This window comes from Anolis sagrei, chromosome 3 (assembly GCF_037176765.1).
Source record: "Anolis sagrei isolate rAnoSag1 chromosome 3, rAnoSag1.mat, whole genome shotgun sequence".
Taxonomy (NCBI): domain Eukaryota; kingdom Metazoa; phylum Chordata; class Lepidosauria; order Squamata; family Dactyloidae; genus Anolis; species Anolis sagrei.
In genome coordinates, this window is record NC_090023.1 from 49,549,340 (window position 1) to 49,573,716 (window position 24,377).

The 24,377-nt window shown below is 40.2% G+C and overlaps 1 protein-coding gene across 1 annotated transcript; it reads left to right on the plus strand.

Annotated features, from left to right (window-relative positions):
- The first annotated feature begins 1,433 nt into the window (after positions 1 to 1,433).
- On the plus strand, positions 1,434 to 24,092 carry NSUN3 (NOP2/Sun RNA methyltransferase 3). Its single transcript, XM_060766925.2, has 6 exons — positions 1,434 to 1,619; positions 2,985 to 3,094; positions 6,605 to 6,933; positions 9,169 to 9,323; positions 13,959 to 14,080; positions 23,822 to 24,092. Exons 1-6 carry the CDS (start codon positions 1,449 to 1,451, stop codon positions 24,081 to 24,083), a joined length of 1,149 nt encoding a protein of 382 aa, XP_060622908.2. The 5' UTR covers positions 1,434 to 1,448; the 3' UTR covers positions 24,084 to 24,092.
- Positions 24,093 to 24,377: the final 285 nt, after the last annotated feature.

Here is a 24,377-nt window from a genome sequence, read left to right on the forward strand (position 1 = left end):
GTGCAAGAAGGCAATGCAGATCTGTCACACAAGATCTAGACTAGCGTTTCTCAGGGGTCGGGACCCTTGGGGGGGGGGGTTGTGTGGGGGGGTGTCAGAGGGGTCGCCAAAGACCATCAGCAAACACAGTATTTTCAGTTGGTCATGGGGATTCTGTGTGGGAAGTTTGGCCCAATTCTATCATTGGTGGGGTTCAGAATGCTCTGATTGTAGGTGAACTATAAATCCCAGCAACTACAACTCCCAAATGTCAAAGTCTATTTTTCCCAAATTTCACTAGCGTTTATATTTAGACATATTGAGTATTCGTGCCAAGTTTGGTCCAGATCCATCACTGTTTGAGTCCACAGTGTTTTCTGGATGGAGGTGAACTACAATTCCAACATTCAAGGTCAATGCCCACCAAACCCTTTCAGTATTTCCTGTTGGTCATGGGAGTTCTGTGTGCCAGGTTTGGTTCAATTCCATCGTTGGTGGAGTTCAGAATGCTTTTTGATTGTAGGTGAGCTATAAATCCCAACAACTACATCTCCCAAATGACTAAACCAATCCTCCCAACCCCACCAGTATTCAAATTTGAGCTATTGGGTATCTGTGCAAATTTGGTCCAGTGAATGAAAATACATTCTGCATATCAGATATTTACATTACAATTCATAATGGTAGCAAAATTGCAGTTATGAAATTGCAACGAAAATAACTATGGTTGGGGGTCACCACAACATGAGGAACTGTATGTATTAAGGGGTCGCGGCATTAGGAAGGTTGAGGAACACTGATCTAGACTTCTTAAAATAACCAGAAGCAGCAGCATAAGCTTTCCAATGCAAGAAATCCTGATATGTTGAATGGCAACAAATCCCAACTAACAGAGTATGCATCTACATTAGAATTAATGCATTTGGACATGACTGCCATAGCTCTCTGCTACAGAATCATGGGAGCTGTAGTTTTACAAGGTCTATAGCCTTCTCTGCCAAAGAGTGTTGTGCCCCACCAAAAAGCAACTCCCATAATTCCATAGTATTGAGTCAAGGCAGTTGAAATGGTATTAAACTGCATTCACTTTGTAATATAGATGCACCCAGAATGAGGATGAAGATGGGCTTGCAATACCATGAGCTATGGATTTTCCTGAACTGCAACATGAGGAATGGAGATAAACAGGAATCATTCTCTCCTTGGGGTCGTATTTATTATTATTATTATTATTATTATTAATTACCCCTCCCTCTTTCCCCCTTAAATTGAAACATTAAATAGGAACATTAAAACTGTATTCCTTAAAAAATCTGAGACCTTGAACTACAATTCCCAGGTTCTTCCAGGACTTGCCCTTGTTTTCTGAGAGTTGCAACTTTCCACACTCCTCCTACAGAATCCGGATTTCTAAGACGAACGTTCCTTAAAGGGACCGCTGCCTTTTTCCCTCGTCCTAGCAGGAGGGGATGCTACGCACGCGCACTCTCTCTCGCCTTTGGAAACCAGAGCGACCCGGAAGCCGCTTCCTTTGCAAAGCAGGCTCGGCCTCTAAAGCCATGCCTCTGCTCCGACTCTCTCGGGTGAAGCCTTGGAGAACTCTTCAGCTGAGAGAGATCCACTCTGAGGTCAAGAAAAAGGTGAGGCTGACTTCAGGATGGAGGCGGATGCAAGAAGAGCCGTATGACTCTAACCGTATAGCTCTATGTTCCACTCGGATTGTTGTGGCCACATCCCGAGGAACCCTGGGATTGGTAGTTTGGGGAGGAGCATTTCGAACTCAGCCATACAGCATTAGCATCTCACTCAACTACAAGGCCCAGAAATCCAAGTATCGCGTTGCAGTGGAATGCAGCACTATACCAATGATGGAAGGCTCCTGTAGAAATAATGTAGCTTGACACGCTTTTAAGTGCCATGGCTGAATGCTATCATGGGAGATGTAGTTTTACAAGGTCTTCCGCCTTCCCAAGAATGCTGTGGCCTCACCAAAGCCATGGCAGTTCAAAATGGGGTCAGAGTACATTAATACTGCAGTATAGATGCCCCCTGAATTTCCAGTGTCACAAAATAGATCTTAAGATACATACAAGCGCTAAATGTTGCTTTCTTTTGTCGAAGTAGCTTCATGATAGTTGCTGTGAGTTTTCCAGGCTATGTGGCCATGTTCCAGAAGCATTCTCTCCTGACGTTTCGCCCACACCTATGGCAGGCATCCTCAGAGGTTGTGAGGTCTGTTGGAAACTAGGCAAGTGGGGTCTATTGATCTGTGGATGGGAGAAAGAACTTGTCTGCTTGAGGCAAATGTGAATATAACAATTGGCCACCTTGATTAGTGTTGAATGGCCTTGCAGCTTCAAAGCCTGGCTGCTTCCTGCCTGGGTGCAAAGTCGCTTCCTAAGCATTTGCAATATCATTTCAGTATTCAAGATATTCATGGATGAGCTCCCTCTAAGCTCCATGTCCTGCATGCAGGGACATAAGAGAAGCCTCCCACAAGGATGGTAAAACATCAAACATCTGGGCGTCCCCTGGGGAACGTCCTTGCAGATGGCCAATTCTCATACACCAGAAGCGGCTTGCAGTTTTTCAAGTTGCTCCTGACACGCACACACAAATGGAAGGCAATGAGACTTTGGTCTAATTGCATCTCCTGTTATGAACACTTCTATAATGATCTGAACATTGTGCCATCTAAGAGACTTCACTCGAACTGCAATGCTGTACTAAGATTAGATCAAAATCAAGAATGCCGCTGGCAAGTCAAGATATTTGAGATGCATCCTTTGGCACATTCAGAAAAATCATATTGGGAGATGACTGTGGAAAAGTGTGGCCCTGTCAACCTCCTAAGGAGCCACGCAGTCTTAGAAGCATCACTTCTTTGTTGAGATAGAACAATCCTTTGTTGAGGATTGTAATGACACTACATATGGTTAAAGTATACCTGAGAAACAGCATTTGGCTATCATTGATGCATGATTTCTTGTGGTTATCTTCCCCAGTTGGAAAGTAAACCAGAAACAAAGCTTCGAAAACAAATATGTCAAGTTGTTCTTGATCATTTTGAGAAGCAGTACTCCAAGGAGCTGGGAGAAACATGGAACTCAGTCAGGTGAGTGTTCAATTCTTTCTACCCACTTGATCCTTCATGCTTCGTCTGCCACTTTGGTTCGTAAAATAATTAAAGAATTCCTAGCAGATCTGCACAGAACTCACATGAATAGGACAACCTGAAATACTGTTTCTTCTGTCAGTACAAAAAATAAAGATCAGCTGGAATAATTAACTTCTTGGGGTCTATGTAATAGTCTTTTCCCAACCTAGCTGATTTTCAACTGAACAACTCCACACTTTAAAGTCAAACAAATGCATATTTTGTTCCCTGTTTGTATTGTTGATCAATGACAGTACAGGAATCAATAGTTCTTACATACTGTAGAGCAGAAATAGATTTATAAATCTGCCACAGTTCATTTATAGGGAAATCCATAGGTTCATGCACCCAAGTAAACCCCAATTTGGTGACAGATAAGTGTTGCTACTTCATTCAATTTGTACTGCCACAATTGGAGCCCACCAAACTTGTGTTTCTGTTTTCACCAATCTTGCCAGTCATTTAAGTTCTTTATAACATGTGTCTACTTTAACTTCCATATTTATTAACTATTTAAGCTTTCAAAATGCACAGTTTTTTAAAAATCTATTTCACCATACACACTGATCAGGTTTCATAATTTGCAAAATACCTATTTTGCTAAACCATGAAAGCTTGGTATTTTTTTCTTGTCAAACAAAATTTGAGAGCAACATTTTTACTATATGTTGAAGAATTGCTTCACTACTAACTAGTCTTCTTCTTTCTTTCTTTTTGATATTCAGAGGAACTATCATTAGACCCTGGCAGTCCCCAAAATTTGAAATTTGGTTCATCTGTATGGAGGTTCAAACAAATAATGCAGGAACATTTGGGAGGTTTGTTTTTTTTCAGGAGCAACTTGAGAAACTGCAAGTCTCTTCTGGTGTGAGAGAACTTGCTGTCTGCAAGGATGTTGCCCAGGGAAAACTCGGATATTTGATGCTTTACCATACTTGTGGGAGGCTTCTCACATGTCCCCACTTGGGGAGCTGCAGCTAACAGAGGGAGCTCAATCCACTCTTCCCGCATTCAAAACACTGACCTGTCAGTCAGTAGTCCTGCTGGCACAATGGTTTAATACAGGCATAGGCAAACTTTTTTGTCTTGGGGCCGCATTGTGGGCCTGGCCAGGAAGACTGAGCTAGGAGGGAAGGGGGCCGGGCACACACTGGGTGTGGAGGGCCCGGGAGAGTGCAGAGCCATGAGGGGGAAGGGCCCAAGCAATTCTCAGTCCTCTGGCTGTCCTCTTGGCATTATGCTGGGAGGAGGGCAAGACAGCCCACAGCTTAGAGTGCTCCAGGGGGCTCTCGGCTGCCGTGTGCCTTCCTCGAGCCATCCTCCCAGCATAAGGATAAGGTTGCTCACACTGTCCTTATGCCAGGAGGAGGGCGAGGCTCATGTTGGCTGAGAGCACTTCAGAGAGCTCTCAGCTGCTACATGCCTCCCCCCCCCCCCCCATCTTTTTGGCATAAGGACACAGTGGGCCACTATGTCCTCTGCCAAGAGGACAAGGAAATTAGGAGGGCCTGAGGTAAGCACCCAGGACGCATGGGCCATTTGGGAGTAATCTGATATAAATTAACAAAATGTGTTCTGTGTTTGTTTTGATCATTGTCTTGATTTGATCCACAAACTAGTTGGAAAGTATTATTTCCTAGTCTTGTAGGATCATGCTGTGATTTTTTTTCCAGTGCCAGCTCTTCCTCTCCCAGGCTCAGCTTTCTACTAGGATTTGGAGAGGTGTATTTTCTTTTGCCAAACCAGCCCTTCCATGCAATATAGGACTTCTGATACAGAATGAAAAGATAGATTCCCGCCTAGACTTTCTGTTGAACTACACCAAAATTTCATGCCCACAGCAGTGACCTGAGTAGCAATGGAGTGGCAAGACAGAAGAGAAGAGTCCTTCTATCTATTGGTTGACAGTTACTCATTCCAGAATATTGACGGAAGGGGAATATCCTAGTTGCGTGCTGTTCGGTCCCATTTAGTATAATTAAACCAGATGCCGGCTCATACATGCAACTGAATCTATAAAGTCCAGTAGGCCCTTTATTGGGGATTGAGGGTGCAGGATTCACTTTAAAGTTGAAAAATGATGAATTTCAGAAACACATTATTATTATTATTATTATTATTATTATTATCTCCAAAAACCTATCCATCTCCCCTGTCATGTTCAGCATTTTAAAATTTTAATCATTACATTTGGCCCCACCTTAGTTTTAAATGTGTCATGGAGTTATTGTCTAATGTTTATTGCTATTGTTTTAATGTTTATTGCTTGTTTTATGAGTTTATTTATTGTTGTATTTGTTATGCTGTTGTTTTATTGATGTGTTGGGCCTCGGCCTCTTGTAAGCCGCACCAAGTCCTTTGGGAGATATTAGCGGGGTATAAATAAAGGATCATTATTATTATTATTATTATTATTATTATTATTATTATTTATTACCACTACTACTACTATTACATGTACATAACAACATTGCATACATGCACATTAGGTCCATGTGTCTGAGATGCATCTCTGAATATCGGGCTCTTCCCAGGGCCCTAGGATATTAGAGATATTTTCGTAGAATATGCTCAGTTCCGAGAAGTGCTGCCTTCTACAGCATGTGGATTGATGTTCTGTCCAAATTAAGGCTTTTCAAGTGCTTTTCAAGTGGTACCACTGTTGTTCTCTTTTGCCATAGTCGTCCGACTCCAATTTGTAAGTCCTTGAATTTCGTGATTTTTTTCCAGCTCTTTGTCCTCTACTCTACTCTCTCCTTGTATTGCAACATCTATAATAAAAAAATGTTTCTGTTCCCCAACCGTTATATCTGGTATGTTATGTGGCAGGTGCTTATGTGTTTGGATTTCAAAAATTCCAGAGTACTTTTGCTTCTTTGTTTTCCGTGGTCTTGTCCAGCTTGTGCTCCTACCAGGTTTTACTGCAGGGTAGGCCATACTTCTTGCAAAGATTCCAGTGCACAATTGCTACTAGCCTGTTGTGATGTTCAATACAGTCAGTCTGGGCTATTTTTCAACCACAAATAAGGTGCTCCACTGTCTCATCACTCTCTTTGCATAAATGGCACTTTGGGTCATTGTAGGGCTTTTCAATTCTTGTTTTTATTGCATTAGTTTGTGAGGCTTGCTCTCATGCAGCAAAAATCAAGCCTTCATTTTCCTTTTTTAGAGTTCCCCTTCTAAGCCTGTTGTTGTTGTTGTTGTTGTTGTTGTTGTTGTTACCTAGGAATCTCTAGATCCTCCAGTGTGACTTTTTGGTCATCTGGAGGACCTGGAGATTCCCAGAGAGAAACTATTAATTAAATCCACAAAAGCTAAACCTACAAATGTGGAAGACTGACTTAGCTAGTTCTGTACCACTCCAAGTACAGAATGTTTTTCTTTGTATTTTCACGGATGCTACCACATTTTGAATATTGATGTATTCAATAAGAACAATAACATCTATATTTCTTCATTTATCTCCAGGGAAGTGCTTACATCACCCCAGTCCTGGCAGTATGCGGCTCTCCTCAATAAATTCAGCCTTTCCTCTGAAGTGGAGGATAATTTGTGTTTGAAAGGTTATCGCCTCCTTTTTCCAGAAACTTCATCTTTCAAATGCTACATCTGTAGTACTCCTGGTAGATTCCCTGCTCAGAGACACAGAGCCGGAAAACTGAAGGAATACTACCTGCTGAATGCAGCATCATTACTGGCAGTGCTGGCCCTGAAAGTGGAAAACGGAGAAAAGGTTTTAGATATGTGTGCTGCTCCAGGGGGTAAATCAATAGCAACACTTCAGTCTGCTTGGCCAGGTAAGCCACTGCTCTCTGAAACCAATTAGAAGATACACAAATTGGCTGCTAGATTGCTCAAATAAACCATTAAGTGAGCAATTCAGGGCATCCATTAAGAAAACTCTCATGGCATTCCTTTTCCCTATTGGAGTCAAAAGCCAGTGCATCAAGAACTAATTTCTATCTTAAACACATCTGCATATTATGTCCTTGCCACCCAGCACCAATTTTCTTGTGCATTAGTTGTGTCAGGACCCTCGTAGAGGTCCTACTATAAAAAAGTAAAATAATATCTATGTCATATATTATATAGCACATGTAATGTAATCTAATGCCTAACTGCTGCAGCATATTAATTATATTTTTAGCTAATTAACAGATGGGAGTTAGAGTTCATGATCGTTTATGAGAACAGCCAAGAATGTTTGCTCTGCACCTGAAAATATAAAGAGATGGGAAACAAGGAGGTTTGGACTGAGAAGAGATATCACCAAGGTCAGGTTCTCAGGGAAGGCAGTATTCAGAGCATGATGTCATGTTTTTATTAAATAATCAATTGCTGTTGAGGCCAGGTAAATGTAATGGAAAGGGTGTTGTCAGCCAATGAAAATATATGCATTCAAATTTTGAAATGCAAAGCTTTTATAAACTAGTATACAGATCTTTAGCCCTGGAAGCACTAGTGTCTAGTTTGCAGAGACATGAAATGGAGGGACTATATTCTACATTTCTACCGAGATTATATTATTGGCAGTGAGAATGGATGTATTTCAACAACTGTGTGGCTCAATTAAAGTTGGAAAAGAATCAGTGAGTATTTCTAAAAATCCACAAATCATTGCAGAAGTAATGAAAATTACAAAGCTCATTATGGACCACCATATAACCTCTGTTGAATTTAGGCAGCACACAAATAGTAATACAGTGATAAATTGTAATATTTTAATATTGCATATTATCTTATTAAATACAATAATAACATTACATATCAATATAACAACAATAATATTGTAATAAATTGTAATAGACTGTAAACCCGAGGGCAGGGAGTGGTCTTGTTGTTCTTTTACTTTAGAGTGCCATGTCCCATCATCAATTCCATGATTGTACTACATTGTTTGATGATGATGATGATGATGACATAATGAACAGCAAGCTACATGTTGCACTGGAGCCATATTTGATGAAGCTTCCAAGTACCCTTGGGAAGCATTTTCCAACAGAGTTAAGTCTGGTTGGAAAGCAGAGTTTGATATCCCTGTTGTTTCCAGAAATTCTCTTTCCCAAGCTCCTTTCAACCTTGAGCCCAATGGAGGGCTGGTTCTATACTACCATATAGTCTAGTTTCAGAATACAGATTAACTGCATTGAACTGGATTATATGGCACTGTAGACCCATATAATCCAGTTCAGTGCAGTTAATCTGCATTCTGAAACTAGACTATATGGCAGTGTAGATCCAGCCAAAGGGACAGTCTCCCTTTAACAGTACCCTCACCATACCTGATCCACTACCTAACTGTCTTGGCCACCCTCATTTACATTATCTCAGAAATACATTTTTTGATCCAACATCAGTAAAAAAAAAAAAGCAGTATAAGTGCCATATCATGAGAGAAATAACTGCCAAAATATGGTGGAATCTTTGCTTTTGTTTGCAACGCAGAATATGTATACATTTCATTACACGTTGCTGTGATGGAATGTGTTTTGCCTGGTAGCTGCTATATTTTTCTGTCATTGTGTGTATACAATGGGCCTTCCATATCTTCAGATTCTGTAGCCATACATTCAAGCATCCATGGCTTAAAATATTAAACATTATATATAAGGGACACCATTTTACTACAATATTGTATATAATGTAACTTGAGCATCCACAGATTTTGGTATCCACAAGAAGTTCTCAAACCAAACCCCACTGGATAACAAGTACTCATTCTGTGTGTCTAAATATATATTGGAAAAGAATCATGTTTATCTATCTGGATCAGAGGAAGGTGAATCAAATTCACTCTGCTTATTTGGCAAGAAACAACCTGGCTTGAACACATATCAATTAGCTGATTGTTGGACTACTGTTGGATGTCACATTTGTACAATGAAAAGAAATTACTAAATGGCCCTAATTCTTGCCATAACATTGTCTCTGCCCATTGAGTCTGCCCATTGAGTTGTGCTTATTGCTCTGATTATAAATTTTCAGGCTTGGTTTGCACAATAGTGGGAAAATTAAAGATCATTCTTCTTCAGGTCTTCTACACTGCAATGAATACGATCATTTGCGATCACTTTGGCTGAAGCAGACCCTAGAATCATTCATTCCAGAATCTGTGATGAACACAGTTGCCCTTTCTCAGCTGGATGGACAACAGATTGGAAATCTCCAGCCTGAACATTTTGACAAGGTATCTCTACAACTGCTGATAACTTCATGGGTGTCATCACAGCTATCTCAGTGGTAGTTCCTAATTTTCCCTGTAAAAACTAGGACAAACAGAGAGTATGTTAGCTTATGTGATCCATACTGTTCTGTTCAGGCTTTCATCCATAATTGGATATGATATCAAATATCACATCCTATAGGTAGTTTGCTCATCTAGTTCAAACCACTGTTCATTGCAAGTTATAATGAGAACATCTCTGACAGACTACCACCCATGCTCTTTTGAAATACTTCCAGCAATGGAGAGAAAACTTCTTTCCTGAGGCGGTCTGTTCCACTGCTCACAATATTTGGCCCTAGGAAGTGTCTCTTGCACATTTATACCAAATGTGCTTTCTTGTATTTTCCATCTACTGATTCTGCTCCCTACTTCCCATATGTTAAATAGAGTCCTTTCTGCGGTGTCTATTTTAATGCCCACAGGAAACTCATGAGTGAAAAAATGGCAGAATTTGAGGTCCAGGATTCTCACTCTACCTCCATTTTTGGATATGGTTTCCTCCAGAGGGGGTGATTTCCATTTGTGTGTGGTGTGTGCCATTTAACTATATAGGTTGCAGAGGGAACAGTTCATTCCCTGGCTTTGGGCCTATAAGTCATTCAGAAATGCAGTCAAACTGTGTTGTCATGAGCAACGGACAATAAATCTCATCCGTTTTCTATGTGACAATGCTTTCAGCATCATAAGGCTAGGATTTCCAGAGACCTTATCATCTTGTTTGCCTGCCTCTGGACATAATCCAGTGCGCAAATGTCCTTAAAACATGGCATTTGTAACTTGCCAATTCCAGGCTTGCAAATACAAAATAGAATGGAATTACTTATCGGGACACCATCCTTCTGTTAATGTAGACAGAGGTCCTTTCCAAACAGCCATATAACCCAAAATATCAAGGCAGAAAATCCCACAATATCGGCTTTGAATTGGGTTATCTGAGTCAAGAGTGCCATATATTCCAGTTCAAAGCAGAAAATGTGGGATTTTATTCAGCTGTGTGGAAGGGATCTAAGGCTGCACTCGTTATTTAGCTGAATCTTCTGATGTGCACAAGTTGCACAAAATCATTTGATTTTCTTAATAGGCAATTTTTCAAAACATTAATCTCATTTTGCTGAGAAAGTTTATCACAGGAATTTGCTTTCAAACAATCTCTTCCCGCATCATAAAGGTTGCAGGATAATTTGTACTGCCTTTCAGCTGACACATTGGCATCACTTCTTAATGCTGAATTAAAGTATATAATTCTATATAAAATAGTTTGCAGGAAGTGTATTTGGGGAACAATAATTTGGGGGACACCTGTTCAACGCCACAGCCTTTGACTTGTGGGGTTCCACAGGGCTCTATATTGTCCCCCATGCTGTTTAATATCTACATGAAGCCGCTGGGTGAGATCATCCGGAGTTTCGGGGTGCGGTGTCATCTGTACGCAGATGATGTCCAACTCTGTCACTCCTTTCCACCTGCTACTAAGGAGGCTGTCGAGGTCCTGAACCGGTGCCTGGCCGCTGTAATGGTCTGGATGAGGGCGAACAAATTGAAATTAAATCCAGACAAGACAGAGGTACTCCTGGTCAGTCGCAAGGCCGAACAGGGTATAGGGTTACAGCCTGTGCTGGATGGGGTCGCACTCCCCTTGAAGGCGCAAGTTCGCAGCTTGGGTGTGATCCTGGATTCATCGCTGAGCCTGGATCCCCAGGTTTCAGCGGTGACCAGGGGAGCATTTGCACAGCTTAGGCTCAGCTTAGGCTCGGGCCCAATTCAAGGTGCTGGTGCTGGCCTACAAAGCCCTAAACGGTTCCGGCCCAAAATACCTGTCAAACCGCATCTCGGCCTATGAGCCCACGAGGACTTTGAGATCGTCTGGGGAGGCCCTTCTCTCGATCCCGCCTGCCTCACATGCGCGTCTGGCGGGGACAAGGGATAGGGCCTTCTCGGTGGTGGCCCCCCGGCTATGGAGCACCCTCCCTGTAGACATCAGACAGGCGCCCTCCCTCATGACATTCCGTAAGAAACTAAAGACGTGGTTCTTTGAGAAGGCGTTTGATTAAGTGCTTCGACAATTGGCAATGATGATTGGAACGGAATATGGAAAACGAGATTGGATTGTGATTCTACGATGAGACGTCGCGAATGATTTAGTGTAATTGTAGTATTAATAGTGATGTTGTTGTTGTTTGTGTAATTGCCTTATTGTAAAGTGCTTTTATATGTTGTACACCGCCGTGAGTCGCCCTAGGGCTGAGAACGGCGGTCTACAAGTGCAGTTAATAATAATAATAATAAATAATAATAATAAGTGATGAATCAGGATTTAAAACTGGTATGCTTAATATCCAGTGGTTCTTATTTGCCATGAAGTTGGCTTCAATTTACAGTGACCCTGTGAATAACAAAACTACAGAGCCAGGCTTAGGTCTTGCAAATTCAGGGCCATGACTTTCTTGATTGAATCAATACATCTTTTATGTGGTTCTCTTTTCCCACTTGCCATCTAATTTGTCGAACATTGTCTTCCTCCTTCACCTCCAATGTGTCACATTGCCTTGTGACATATCCAAAATAAGACATCTTCAATTTAGTAATGTTAGCTTCTAGTGAGAGTTCAGGTTTAATTTTCTGTCAGATCCATTTATTTATCTTGGTGTCTGTTGAACATTCTTCCAGCAGCCCCTTTTAAATAAGTTGATTCTCCTCTTGTCAACCTTGGTTGCTGTCCAGCTTTCACCACCATGTTCTTCGTATATTAAACAGCTAAGGCAATGTTTCTCAACCTGGGGGTCCAGACTGGGTGGCGGGGTCACAAGGGGGTTTCAGAGGGGTTACCAAAGACAATCAGAAAACATATATTTCTGATGGTCTTAGGAACCCCTTTGGCAAAGAAGGCCGAAAATCTCTTCATCTGTTTTTTTTTTTTTCCTTTTTGGAAACAGACGGTGAATTCTCCCACCGAAACCCTCCTCCATTGTGATTGGTCAGCCTCTCAGCAAAGGGGAGGGGTGTTTCTGAGACTCTAAGCAGGGAGGGGAGAGCAGGTGTGCTCAGCGCATGCCAACATGATGCGTATGTGGGAGTGAGGGAGAGTGTGTGAAGTTGGAGAGAGGCTTGTGCCAGCGAGACCCTTCAAGGGGGTTCTCTGTGGGAAGTCTGGCCCAATTCTATCATTGGTGGGGTTCAGAATGCTCTTTGATTGTAGGTGAACTATAAATTCCAGAAACTACAACTCTCAAATATCAAGGTCTATTTTCACCAAACTCTGTCAGTGTTCACATTTGGGAATATTTAGCATTCATGCCAGGGTTTGGTCAGATCTATCATTGTTTGAGTCCACAGTGCTGTCTGGGTGTAGGTGAACCACAACTCCAAAACTCAAGGTCAATGCCTACTATACCCTTCCAGTATTTTCTGTTGGTCATGGGTGTTCTGTGTGGGAAGTTTGGCCCAATCTTATCATTGGTAAAGTTCAGAATGGTCTTTGATTGTAGGTGAACTATAGATCCCAGCAACCACAACTCCCAAATGACAAAATTAAATCCGCAACTCTACCAGTATTCAAATTTGGGCATATCAGGTATTTGTGCTAAATTTGGTCCAGTGAATGAAAATACATCCTACATATCAGATATTTACATTACGATTCATAACAGTAGCAAAATTACAGTTATGAAGTAGCAACAAAAATAATTTTATGGTTGTGGGTCATCATAATGTGAGTAACTGTATTAAGGGGTCACGGCATTAGGAAAGTTGAGAAACACTGAGCTAAAGTAATAAGATTCAGCCATATCTGATTCATAGCCAGTTAGATTCCATTCTATTTCTCTGCATTCTGCCATAACCAAGACGTCTTGTTCAGAGTATACAATATACATGCATGAGGATAATTAGTAATTGTGATATAATCATTTCTTTTAGTGTGAACAATAATCTGTCATGATCTACACAGAGGGTTTTCTGTAATCTCTAAAACAGATTTTATTTCACATATGGTGCATAAAATACTACATAAATTTTAGAAATGCAGAAGATGTGAAATTAACAAATGAAGTGAGAATTGGCAGAACAGATAAATGACAGGATAAATAAAAACCAAATGGCCATAATTCATTAATTTTTGTAACAGAATTATAGAAGCTACCTTGGATCAATTCAGATTGCTCATCTATTAGGTTTAGTATTTTCAACACCTGCAAAGGTAGGTGTCTTCACTAGCCTTATTGGGAGATAGCAGGGATTGATCTGAGGATGTTCTGCATGTAAAAGATATACTCTGTATGCTGCAGCCTTTCCCCAATAAAAGATTCTGACATCAAGAGACAGTTTGAGCTCTTTTGCACTACTATAAGTCTTTCTAAAGGAACATATTTTTGCATATGAATAAAATATATGTAGAGCATAAAATACAATATGATAGGTGCAAAACAGCATTCCAGAATAGTTGGTGATCTTAGGATCTGTAGTCCAGAACATGTAGATGACACTGATTTACTCTATTCATTTTGCCAGCAGGCGAATTCTGTTATAAATGAATGATCTTTTTTTCTGGCCATATTGTAGCAGTTTCCATATTTTATTTTTTTCGTATTGGTCTTTTAGGTACTTGTGGACGCTCCTTGCTCAAATGATAGAAGTTGGTTATTCTCTTCTGATATCCAGCAAGCTGCCTTGCGATTAGCACAAAGAAAGCTATTGTCTGCTATACAGATACAGCTGCTGAGGTAAGAAGTATGAACAAAAACTGCCTGAAATTCGGTAGTGCACAGCTTTGGATTGAAAGACATGCTAAACTGTATTTCTGAGGCGCTGTACCCACCTGACCCATATACTCTTCTCTCCATATGCAGCAACAGTGAGTCAGTCGTCATTTAAGAAAGCAGAAAGCTATGCTGACTTCTTCTGATAACTGCCATGGTGTATAGAGAGGGCCATTCTGCTCTTCATGCTGAGCGCTAGGCTTGTAACTAGGACAACTAGTGGAGGGGGACAGCAGAAGGGAGGGGAGGAAAAGGAAAACAGGGGGAGTCTTGCACTTGTCTTTTAAAATGCTTCAGTAAAAGCAAAATCCCCAGAGCCTGTGAAAAATACATCTTTCTAATATACTTTTAAAATATATATATGTCACTGCAATTACTCAGCTGCTACAAAAAGAGACTAGATTTAAATGGAGCTTGGAAAACAGCAATGTAGTGGGAATTGTAACTTACAGAAAAAATACACTCTGATCAAATATATCACATTATCTAGGAAGAATTAAAACTTCACTATGGATTTGATGCAGCTTGACACAACTATGATTCTCATGGCTCAACACTGTGAAATCATGGGAGTTGTAGTTTGGTGAGGCACTATAACCCTTTGTCAGAGAAGGCTAAATACCATGTAAAACTACAACCTCTGAGATATCTTCGTGAGTCAAAGGGCAAGATATTACCCCTCCTACACTCCCATTCAATGAATCTGAATTACCAATCGAATTTTACTTCAGCAGTGATGATGACTGTGCTGTCACACTCAAGCTGCTTTAAATGTCTTTAGCGCCAACGTGTCCTGACTTTCTATCAACTTGGGGATGCTGGATTGCCTTCCTGTTTGAGCGAAGAATCCCACAGAATCAACGTCCATGCTATTGCTTTCAAGAAATGATAACAATTTAGTAATTGGTCTTGGGGCTATCTCCACCCAAGCACTATCTTGATTTCCCCACAACAAAGTCCATACTTAAAGTATGAAGGTAACTGGTTGTTTTTGAAGTTGTTGGTCATGGATGATTCTGAAGATAAAGGAGAGCTGAAATTTTCCTTTGCTCACTTTCTCTGGCCCAAAGTGATCAGGTGGGAGGAATAGAGAGCAAGTCCTTCCTATTGAGGCCTGGTACCTTGCTGAAGGCACTGTAAACTCCACAGACTGTCTCTGACCAGAGATAGGCCAGTAGAGTCGGATGAGTTCCCAAATTAGACTTAGTTATTGGCTTGAAATGGCTTATCCAAGCCTGGATCTTGCTGGGACCAACTACAGACATGTCTTGCTTCCAAGATTACCTGGTCGTAATGACCTTAAGGTAAAGATAGCTCTCTTTCCTCAGGCAAAAGGGTGGGCAAATGTATTGATACAAACCAGGAAGGGTTTTCTCAAGCTCCAGCCTCATAAAACTAAGAAAAAAGTGACCATTTTCATACTGTGGGTGAGGCAGGCTAACAAAAGGATCTGGGACTTAGACAGTTCTATCACAATGACCAAAATGGTAAAAAAAAATGGAAACCTATGAGGACCAGCTTAGAGAACAGGATAATGTTTAAATGTTTGAATATGTATTAATTTTAATTTTAAATTTGAATGTTTATTTTAATTTTATGTTTCTTTTAAAGCATTGAATAGGTGCCTATATGTAAGCTGCTTTGAGTCCCCTTTGGGGTTGAGAAAGGCAGAGGATAAATAGGGAAAATAAATAAATATGTTTATACTGGAGAAGAAAAAGTTAAGAAATAACATGATAGTTATGTTTACGTATTTGAAAGGATATCATATTTAGAAAGGAGCAGGCTTGTTTTCTGCTGCTCCAGAGATGTAGACATGGAGAAATGAATTCAAACTACTGAAAAAAAATTCTGTCTATGCATCAGGAAAATTATCCTGACAATAAGAGCCGTTTGATGGTGCCCTGGACTGTGTTGAAGTCTCCTTCTCTGGAGATTTTTGAAAAAAGGCTGGAAGACCATTTGTCAAAAGTGCTTTGATTGTGTAAACCTGTATGACAGGAATGGGGTTGGACTAAGTGACCCATGTGGTCTCTTCCAATTCTTATGATTCTAGAACAGTATTTCTCAACCTGGGGGTCAGGACCTCTGGGAGGGTCGTGAAGGGGTATCAGAGGGGTCGTCAAACACAGTATTTTCTGTTGGTCATGGGTGTTCTGAGTGGGAAGTTTGGCCCAATCCTATCACTGGTAAAGTTCAGAATGCTCTTTGATTGTAGGTGAACTATAAACCCCAGCAACTACAACTCCCAAATGTCAAGGTTTATTTTCTCAAAACTCCACCAGTGTTCACATTTGGGCATCTTGAGTATTCGAGCCAAGTTTGGTCCAAAACCATCATTGTTTGAGTCTTCAGTGCTCTCAGGATGTAGGTAAACTACAACTCCAAAACTCAAGGTCAATGTCCACCAAACCCTTCCAGCATTTTCTGTTGGTCATGAGAGTTCTGTGTGCCAAGATTGGTTCAATTCCATCATTGGGGGAGTTCAGAATGCTCTTTGATTATAAGTGAACTAAAAATCCCAGCAACTATTAACTCCCAAATGACAAAATCAATTCCCCTCCCCAAACCCAGCAGTACTCACATTTGGGTGTATCAGGTATTTGTGCCAAATTAGTGAACGAAAATACATCCTGCATATCAGATATTTACAATGTGATTAATAACAGTAGCAAAATTACAGTTACAAAATAACAACGAAAATAATGTTATGGTTGGGGGTCACCACAACATGAGGAACTGTATTAAGAGGTTGCAGCATTTGGAAGGTTCCAAGTCTTTCACTGTCCCTGAGTGTCCTTGACCACACAGGTTGACTGGATACAGGAGAGCCTGAGTGGTATCCTAAATTATATCCTCTAGCAAAGGCATGCTGGTAGTTGCCATTTGTTATTCTTCCAGATTTTTGTGCCTGCTGCACATGCCCCACTTTGTTTAATGTCTGGGCTGGTCCTTGTTTTTGTGCATTCCATGTAAGAGCCGTTCAGCAGTGGAACTCTCTGCCCCGGAGTGTGGTGGAGGCTCCTTCTTTGGAAGCTTTTAAACAGAGGCTGGATGGCCATCTGTCAGGGGTGATTTGAATGCAATATTCCTGCTTCTTGGCAGGGGGTTGGACTGGATGGCCCATGAGGTCTCTTCCAACTCTTTGATTCTATGATACTATGATTCCCCTTTGTCATCAGTAGGGCTTGGGTAGACGCTCTTCCTTTTTGTGGTATAGGTATAACCTTCTATGCTTCATTTGGGATTTCAGCCTTGCTCAGCAGTCTGTCACTATTAACCAAATCTATGCAGTTAAATGACTTGTCTGAATGACTTACCTAAATTTCATGCCTGTCCTAAGGAAAACTCACACCTCTGAATTAAGTCTCCTCAGTTTACAGTTGCTTAAATTGCATCTGTTGTTTTATGTTTTACAAAGACAGGTACAAACGATCAGATATTTTAAATGAACAGCCTCATAATACAATAAGGATATTGGGAGAGAAGAAATGGACAAATTAAGCAAGGTCTCTCGGCCCCTTCCTCACTCATTTTCCCCTGCTTTATGTTATTTTATGGTTATTGATCAAATACTAAAGCTTTATAATGGAATGCTATCTTTTACCTCAGAAGTATACCAGCTGTCAGGATGAATTTAGAGAGAAATAAAATAGTTTGTTTTCCTAAAAGTAGTGTTCTTTATGGAAAGCTCTCCTAATGGCAGTGCAAGTGTAGGTTTGGTTGAAGTGGGGAGAGGTTTTTTTGCATGACTTCCTCAGGAAAAGGTCTAAAGGAAGCTTGTGATTTATAACCGAAATATGAGTGTCTTATTGCAGTAATGCATCATGTCACCCATTTCCTTCTGAGAAATCAATCACATTTAAAACACTGACCTCCCTCAGTTTTCTTTTTTCAGGATTTGACATGTGAAATCCAATTTCTGAACTCCAAGCTCAAAGAAACATACATCATTCAGTGGATTTTTTTGCAAATTTGTATAAATCATGCTAGATTATAATCCTCAGAGGAAACATACTTGACAGCAAGAACCGTGTTAGTAGAGAAAAATCCAAACAAAACAATATTCCCAAGAACAAATTTAATCCAATTTCGTCTGCTATATAGAGGGGAGTGGGAAGGGTGCAATGCAGCAGCAACAGCTGCAAACCAATATCTTTTCTGCCAGAGTTTTGAATATTAAATATCACTGAATATTAAAAAGGTCTACTCTTTTTTCATAACCAAAGCAACAGCACATAGATTAATCCATTGTTCTGTATCTCATTTGTGTTGTGCATCTTGGCTGAAAGAAATAAACACAAGTTATTACTACCATAACATTAGTAGTAAGAGTATAATATTATAACATTTTATCTTTTTGCCATCAACCAGTAGGACTCTGATACCTTGGCTTGTAGATATTTAGCTTAATATTATTTCAGAAGCCCCCAGTGATGTAATGGGTTAAACCCTTGTGCTGACAGGATTGCTGACTGAATGATCAGTGGTTCAGATCTGGGAAGCATGGTGAGCTCCCATCTGTCAGCCCCAGCTCCCCAGGCGATATGAGATAAGCTTTCCACAGGACGGTGAAATATCCAGGCGTCCCCAGGCAACATCCTTGCAGACGGCCAATTCTCTCACACCAGAAGCGACTTGCAGTTCTCAAGTCCCTCCTTACACATAAACCCCCTATTTTTTCACCTATTTCAAAATATTATGGAATGTTGCAGCGAAATCATGATTTTTTTTGCCAGGACCAAACTACATGTTACATTTTATATATAGCATGAAAGTAAGCCTCTGTTTATTCAGCAGTGAATGCACAGATCCTAAATCTAAGAGCTGATTGCTAAGTAGTTAATGTGTACTTTCAAACTCAATCTCTCTTCTCTTTGCATATTTCAGTTCTCTCTAACTTTCTCATTCATGACAACCCTAGTTTCATGTAATATTTTATTCATATGGAATGCATTTGTCAAACTGTTCTGGCCACAAATCATATCATGCATTCAAACCAGAAATGTAAGCTAAAGGATCTTCATGGAAGATTTCAAGATGAGTTAACGTGAATGCATGAGTAGATGAAGCAGGTTAGGTTCTCCCCATTTATTTGAAGAATGGTGGTCCCAAGGGACAACTTCCTCTGTCCGTACATTTGGAACCCACACTGTTCCGGATCAGGATGACTGCACATGAGGAGGTTTAAACTTCCCAGACACTCCTCTTCCTAAATTTGTGTATCCAGCTGCATAAAGGATTGGGGGGTAGTGGTGGGATCCCACTGTATTCTTGGATTACATGAAGAACCTTTATTCAAAGAGGTTCTTCTTTTCAGACTCATGCAAGCTGAGCAACAAAGGAAGATGTGCTAATCTTCTCCATAAATTTAAGTAAACCTGTTTTGAATCCCAGAACAACACTAGTTTGAACTTGAATTTCAGTTATAGCCTGGAGACCGACTATTAGCCATTTTTGGTAGTCATAACTTTATTCAGTTCAGGTAGAAGTTGAGGCACAGCCAAAGCTCTAACGACCTATGGTTGAACTGTGACTTCTGAACTAGTCATGCTACTTCGAATAACATGAAGAATCACAATGGTTCAAATCTTGATTTTCCCAAAAGTTTTAGATTTTTAAAAGCAGAGGCAGGAATCACATAGAGGTCCCTCCCAGCATTTCCTTGCAGTTAGCTTTGCTGAATGGGGTTACTGAGAGGTGAGTCCAGCAATATTATGAATTATCACTACCCCCAATTTGAAGAATAGGACACTAGTATTAAATACAAATACTATTATAAAATTTCAAGCACGGGTCCTTTTTGGATAACATTTTATGCATAGTGGGTTGGCTAGAACTACCTCTCCCTTTCCACTCATGAGCAGAACTTTCCTGCGGAATACTCCCACCAGTAGACTTTTAGCTATGATTTAAGCATTTATTTGTTGTTTGTTTGGAAAGTTAAGTTGTAGTCCTTTGTGTTTGAATGGAATCCCATTAGAGGGCCTTGCTTTTGAGTGGACATGTCTAACTGGACTGCTAAGCAATTGGCTAAAAATCATTTAATTAGTCAATTATTTGAAAGCCAATATAATCTGAAGCTGTGGTTCCCAACCTTTGGTCCTCTAGGTGTTTTGGACTTCAACTCCCTGAACTCCCAGTCATCTTACATCTTACCATCTGTTAGGATTTGTGGAAGCTGAAGTCCAAAACACCTGTTGGAAACCACTGATAGAGAGCAGTGGTTCCCAAACTTTGGTTCTCCAGGTCTTTGGACTTCAACTCCCAGAAATCCCAGTCATCTTACATCTTACCATCTGTTAGGAATTGTAGAAGCTGAAGTCCAAAACACCTGTTGGGAATCACTGGTCGGGAGCAGTAGTGTCCAACCTTTGGTCTTCCAGGTGTTTTGGACTTTAGCACTCGGTATTCCTGAACATTGGGCAAGCTGGCTGGGGCTTCTGTTGGGAAGACCAAAGGTTGGACATTACTGGTCTAGAGAGAGAGTTACCATGGGCCATAGATGCAACTTGGAAGGTCCAAGTTCAAATGTCCACCTAGTCAGGAAATTCACTGTCAGAGAGACATAGCAGTCAGAGCTGTTAGAAGGATAAATTAATGGAGAAGAGCCATGTTGTGTCATGCTAATACAATTTCAGAAACAAACCTCTGCAACAACTACTCTCTTTCCCTCTCTGGCTGGATGTCTCCTGCCTGTGATCCTTCTTTTGTCTTTGTAACTTGAAGACTCTATTTGAGACTCTTATATATGTTTACTGGAACAAAATGCAATTCATACAGTGTTGTAATCAGTGAATCAGGACTGAAGACCGACAGGTCGCAGGTTCGAATCCGGGGAGAGGCGGATGAGCTCCCTCTATCAACTCCAGCTCCTCATGCGGGGACATGAGAGAAGCCTCCCACAAGGATGATAAAAACATCAAATCATCCAGGTGTCCCCTGGGCAACATCCTTGCAGACGGCCAATTCTCTCACACCAGAAGTGACTTGCAGTTTCTCAAGTCGCTCCTGACACGATAAAAAAAAAAAGAATCAGTGAATCATAATTATAAATGTAAAATGTGAAATTACCTCAAATTAAAATATCATACCAAAAGAAGTAAGTTGGGTAACAAAACAAACAAAAAGACAGATGTCTGTGTAGCTGAAATCCGTTCAATCAATTTTTTCCTGTTGAAACAATTTGAAATAATTCCTCTATCAATCTGTCTATCTATTTTATATCCTACATATCTTCCAGCATGGGGCCCAAACAGAATTCAGCTACAAGCAAATAACCAAATAATTCTTGTTAAAAACACACGGTAACAGTTTCAATCTATTTGAAACATAAGATAAAACCACAGTGCACCACTTTCAAAACATCCTTCTGCATCAGGATTTAAGAATCAAAGGCTTGCCTAAATCAAGCCTGAAATGCTGTTTGGTGCTCACTTGTTTTTATGTAAGAGGGCACATATCCCCAGCATAACAAGAGGAGTAATATGTATTGAACCTTCTGGTACTGCCCTTCAGCTTCCCTTGTGCCACCACATTGCTTTGCTTCACAGGCATATAGTAAATTGTGCATTGTGGATACAGGAGGGATTTTCTGGCCTTTTCAGATTGATTTTTGCACGAGGTGGGGGACAAAAGCCACAACCAACAAATATAATTGGAGTAGCTATGATGTGCTAGGCCAGGTTGATCTTTAAAAGGAAAACAAAATCTATGATCACTTTCAAAAGAAGAAATACGGGGATGAAAGTAAATGTAATTTCAGCTGCTTGAGCGACTCAGAGAGGATTGCTTTCCCACTGATCAGAACGAGCTCGGCATTCTGCAAAAAGAGCTTCTAATGGCAAACACGAGATGGCAGCGTTGAAGTGCAGCATGGGGCTCCTGTCGTTTGTCCTGAAATTTGTGTTCCCAATATGGAGAATGGCTAAATTAGTGACATAATTAATGCCATCTTCTGAACAGGACAAAGTACACGTAATTAGTCACTGAAAAGTGGGCTCCGAAGAACTGGATTTTGCAACTATACCAGTATTGTTTCTCTGTATATACACCTTCATCTGTATGGCGATGTTCCAGAAACATTAGAAATATATTTCATACGCAGAAGCTTAGAATAAAATCTGTTTATTGCCCAATTGATATCAGTTTTTCCAAGTTCCTTGAAACATTCATTGTAATGTTTAATGGTTTTTGTTTTTTATTAGTGGAAATTTTGAGCCCTTGAGTACTTCACTTTATACTAGAAAAGGTGAGATATACATATCTCTTTCCCAAAAGGCTTAAAATTATCTCACATTTAAACTCTTTGGCTCTTACAACAACCTTGTAGGACCAGGTTATAATGCTAATCCTATTAATATTGGGCATGTTAAAATTAGCTGTATATATATTTAATTAAAAACCAGTGGACCAACTTAGTCTTTCTGTTTATTCCAGTAGGATGAAAGCACAACTAGCAGTGCAAATCTATGTTTTTGCTCAGATATGTCCTACTGAATTTAATAGCATTTTTCCTTAATGGAATAGCAGCATAAATTTATCTACAGAATTCTTCTCTGTCTCCATTCATGTTTCTGACGTTTTTAGTCCTTTTCTCCCTAAGTAGTCATCTCTATGCCATAGCCATAACATAGGCATAGAGAACATCATGATCTGCCTTATATTTACCTTAATCCTTACCTGTTGATATATTAATTCTATGAAATGTTAATTCAGTATAGATCTTCAACTGAATGGACCTCTTTCAAATGTAGTACAACAAGCTTCATTGATGGCTAAACATTGTGGTTAATTTCCCCCTAAAAGAGTGGGCAATTTTTCTTTGTCCAGCTTGTGGAAGAGCACAGTTGCTCACACATCAGTGATAATTTCTCAATTCAGCATCTATGCATCCCCATATTTTTTATCAAGTTGGTAACATCATAAAATGTTAAAAAAGTGGATTTCTATTGAAAAGTGAGATATGTACCATAGTTTCTGCTTTATCATTGGTACTACACGCAGATATGGACAGCATTTGTTTTCTCCTTCTGCATGTATGTGTGATGTATGTGTGACACTTTTCACTGTGTAACACTGATCTTCAGAGATCCCTGAACTAGTGTTGGATTTAGGACAAATGAGGCCTCGTGCTAGTTAAGTTATGAGGCCCCTTACTTGGGCCATATACTGCCAGCTTTGTGGCACCTATAAACTCTATCATTATGTCTGAAATCACTCTGAAACAGAAAACCTTCAAATTTAGAATTGCACCACATAACAAAACCCATCATTTAAAAAAATGGCAGGAAGATCTACCACTACCACCCCCGGGTCAACGGAGCCCTGTTTATGCAAACCTAAGCACAGTGGTAAATCCAGCACTGCCCTGGACAATGTCAGCATTACAATTATAGTAGAATACCATTAATAAAAATCTCAGAGTTCTGGTATAATGGAGGACTTTATAAAACTAAAATATATATTTCTTGGTTTAAGGATGTGTTTTTGTACTGATAAGACATTTTGGAAGGTATTAACCTACAAAATTCAAAATGCTTTGCATTCATTGGGTGGGTGTGTTAACAAGTGTATAGATATGTTTTGCAAATGCTGGACTGTTACAAATCACATAAGATGACATGCATCTTATTGCAAGACAACCTATTACAAAATATATAGAGAGAGTATCTCCAGCTCAATCTTTTTCTCCTTTGCTTACAGGTCAGCAGTGAAAGCCTTGCGTCCTGGGGGGTATCTGGTTTATTCCACATGCACTTTGTCGAAAGCAGAAAACAGTGATGTCATCACTCACATCCTTAACTCTTGCAGCAATGTTCTCCCGGTGGATATGGGCCCCTTGGCCAGTTCAGTATCCCAGGAATTCACATTTGCTCCATGTGTCCAGCCTCATGAACTTCTAGTACTACCACAAAGGGGAAAAGCATGGGGGCCAATGTATATATCTAAATTAAAGAAAATATGATTCATATGACTCCTAGCACATATTGTGGTGATTACATAGAAGCAATCACAGTGAAATTATGCATATCAGCTCTGGGGCAGATATATATCCTTGTAAATAAATTATTTGCCAGTCCAGGTTAGAAAGATTTGTGCTTTGCCATAATCCACACAGACATCATGGGTTTGAATGGGAAAAGATCATAGCTTTTATGGGGTATACCTGTGAAAGGCTTGACCATATATTGGTCTGGACTTATGTTCCAGGGTTTGCAAGCTGTCAAGTGATGATTCCCAGCCTCATTGCTGGGAAACA

Bases quoted from the DNA above. Each gene is read 5' to 3' on its own strand.
- NSUN3 (XM_060766925.2), top strand. From the start codon at position 1,449: ATGCTACGCACGCGCACTCTCTCTCGCCTTTGGAAACCAGAGCGACCC. The intron at 1,620-2,984 runs GTGAGGCTGACT...TATCTTCCCCAG, and splicing joins ACTCTGAGGTCAAGAAAAAG to TTGGAAAGTAAACCAGAAAC. The intron at 14,081-23,821 runs GTAAGAAGTATG...CTTTGCTTACAG, and splicing joins ATACAGATACAGCTGCTGAG to GTCAGCAGTGAAAGCCTTGC.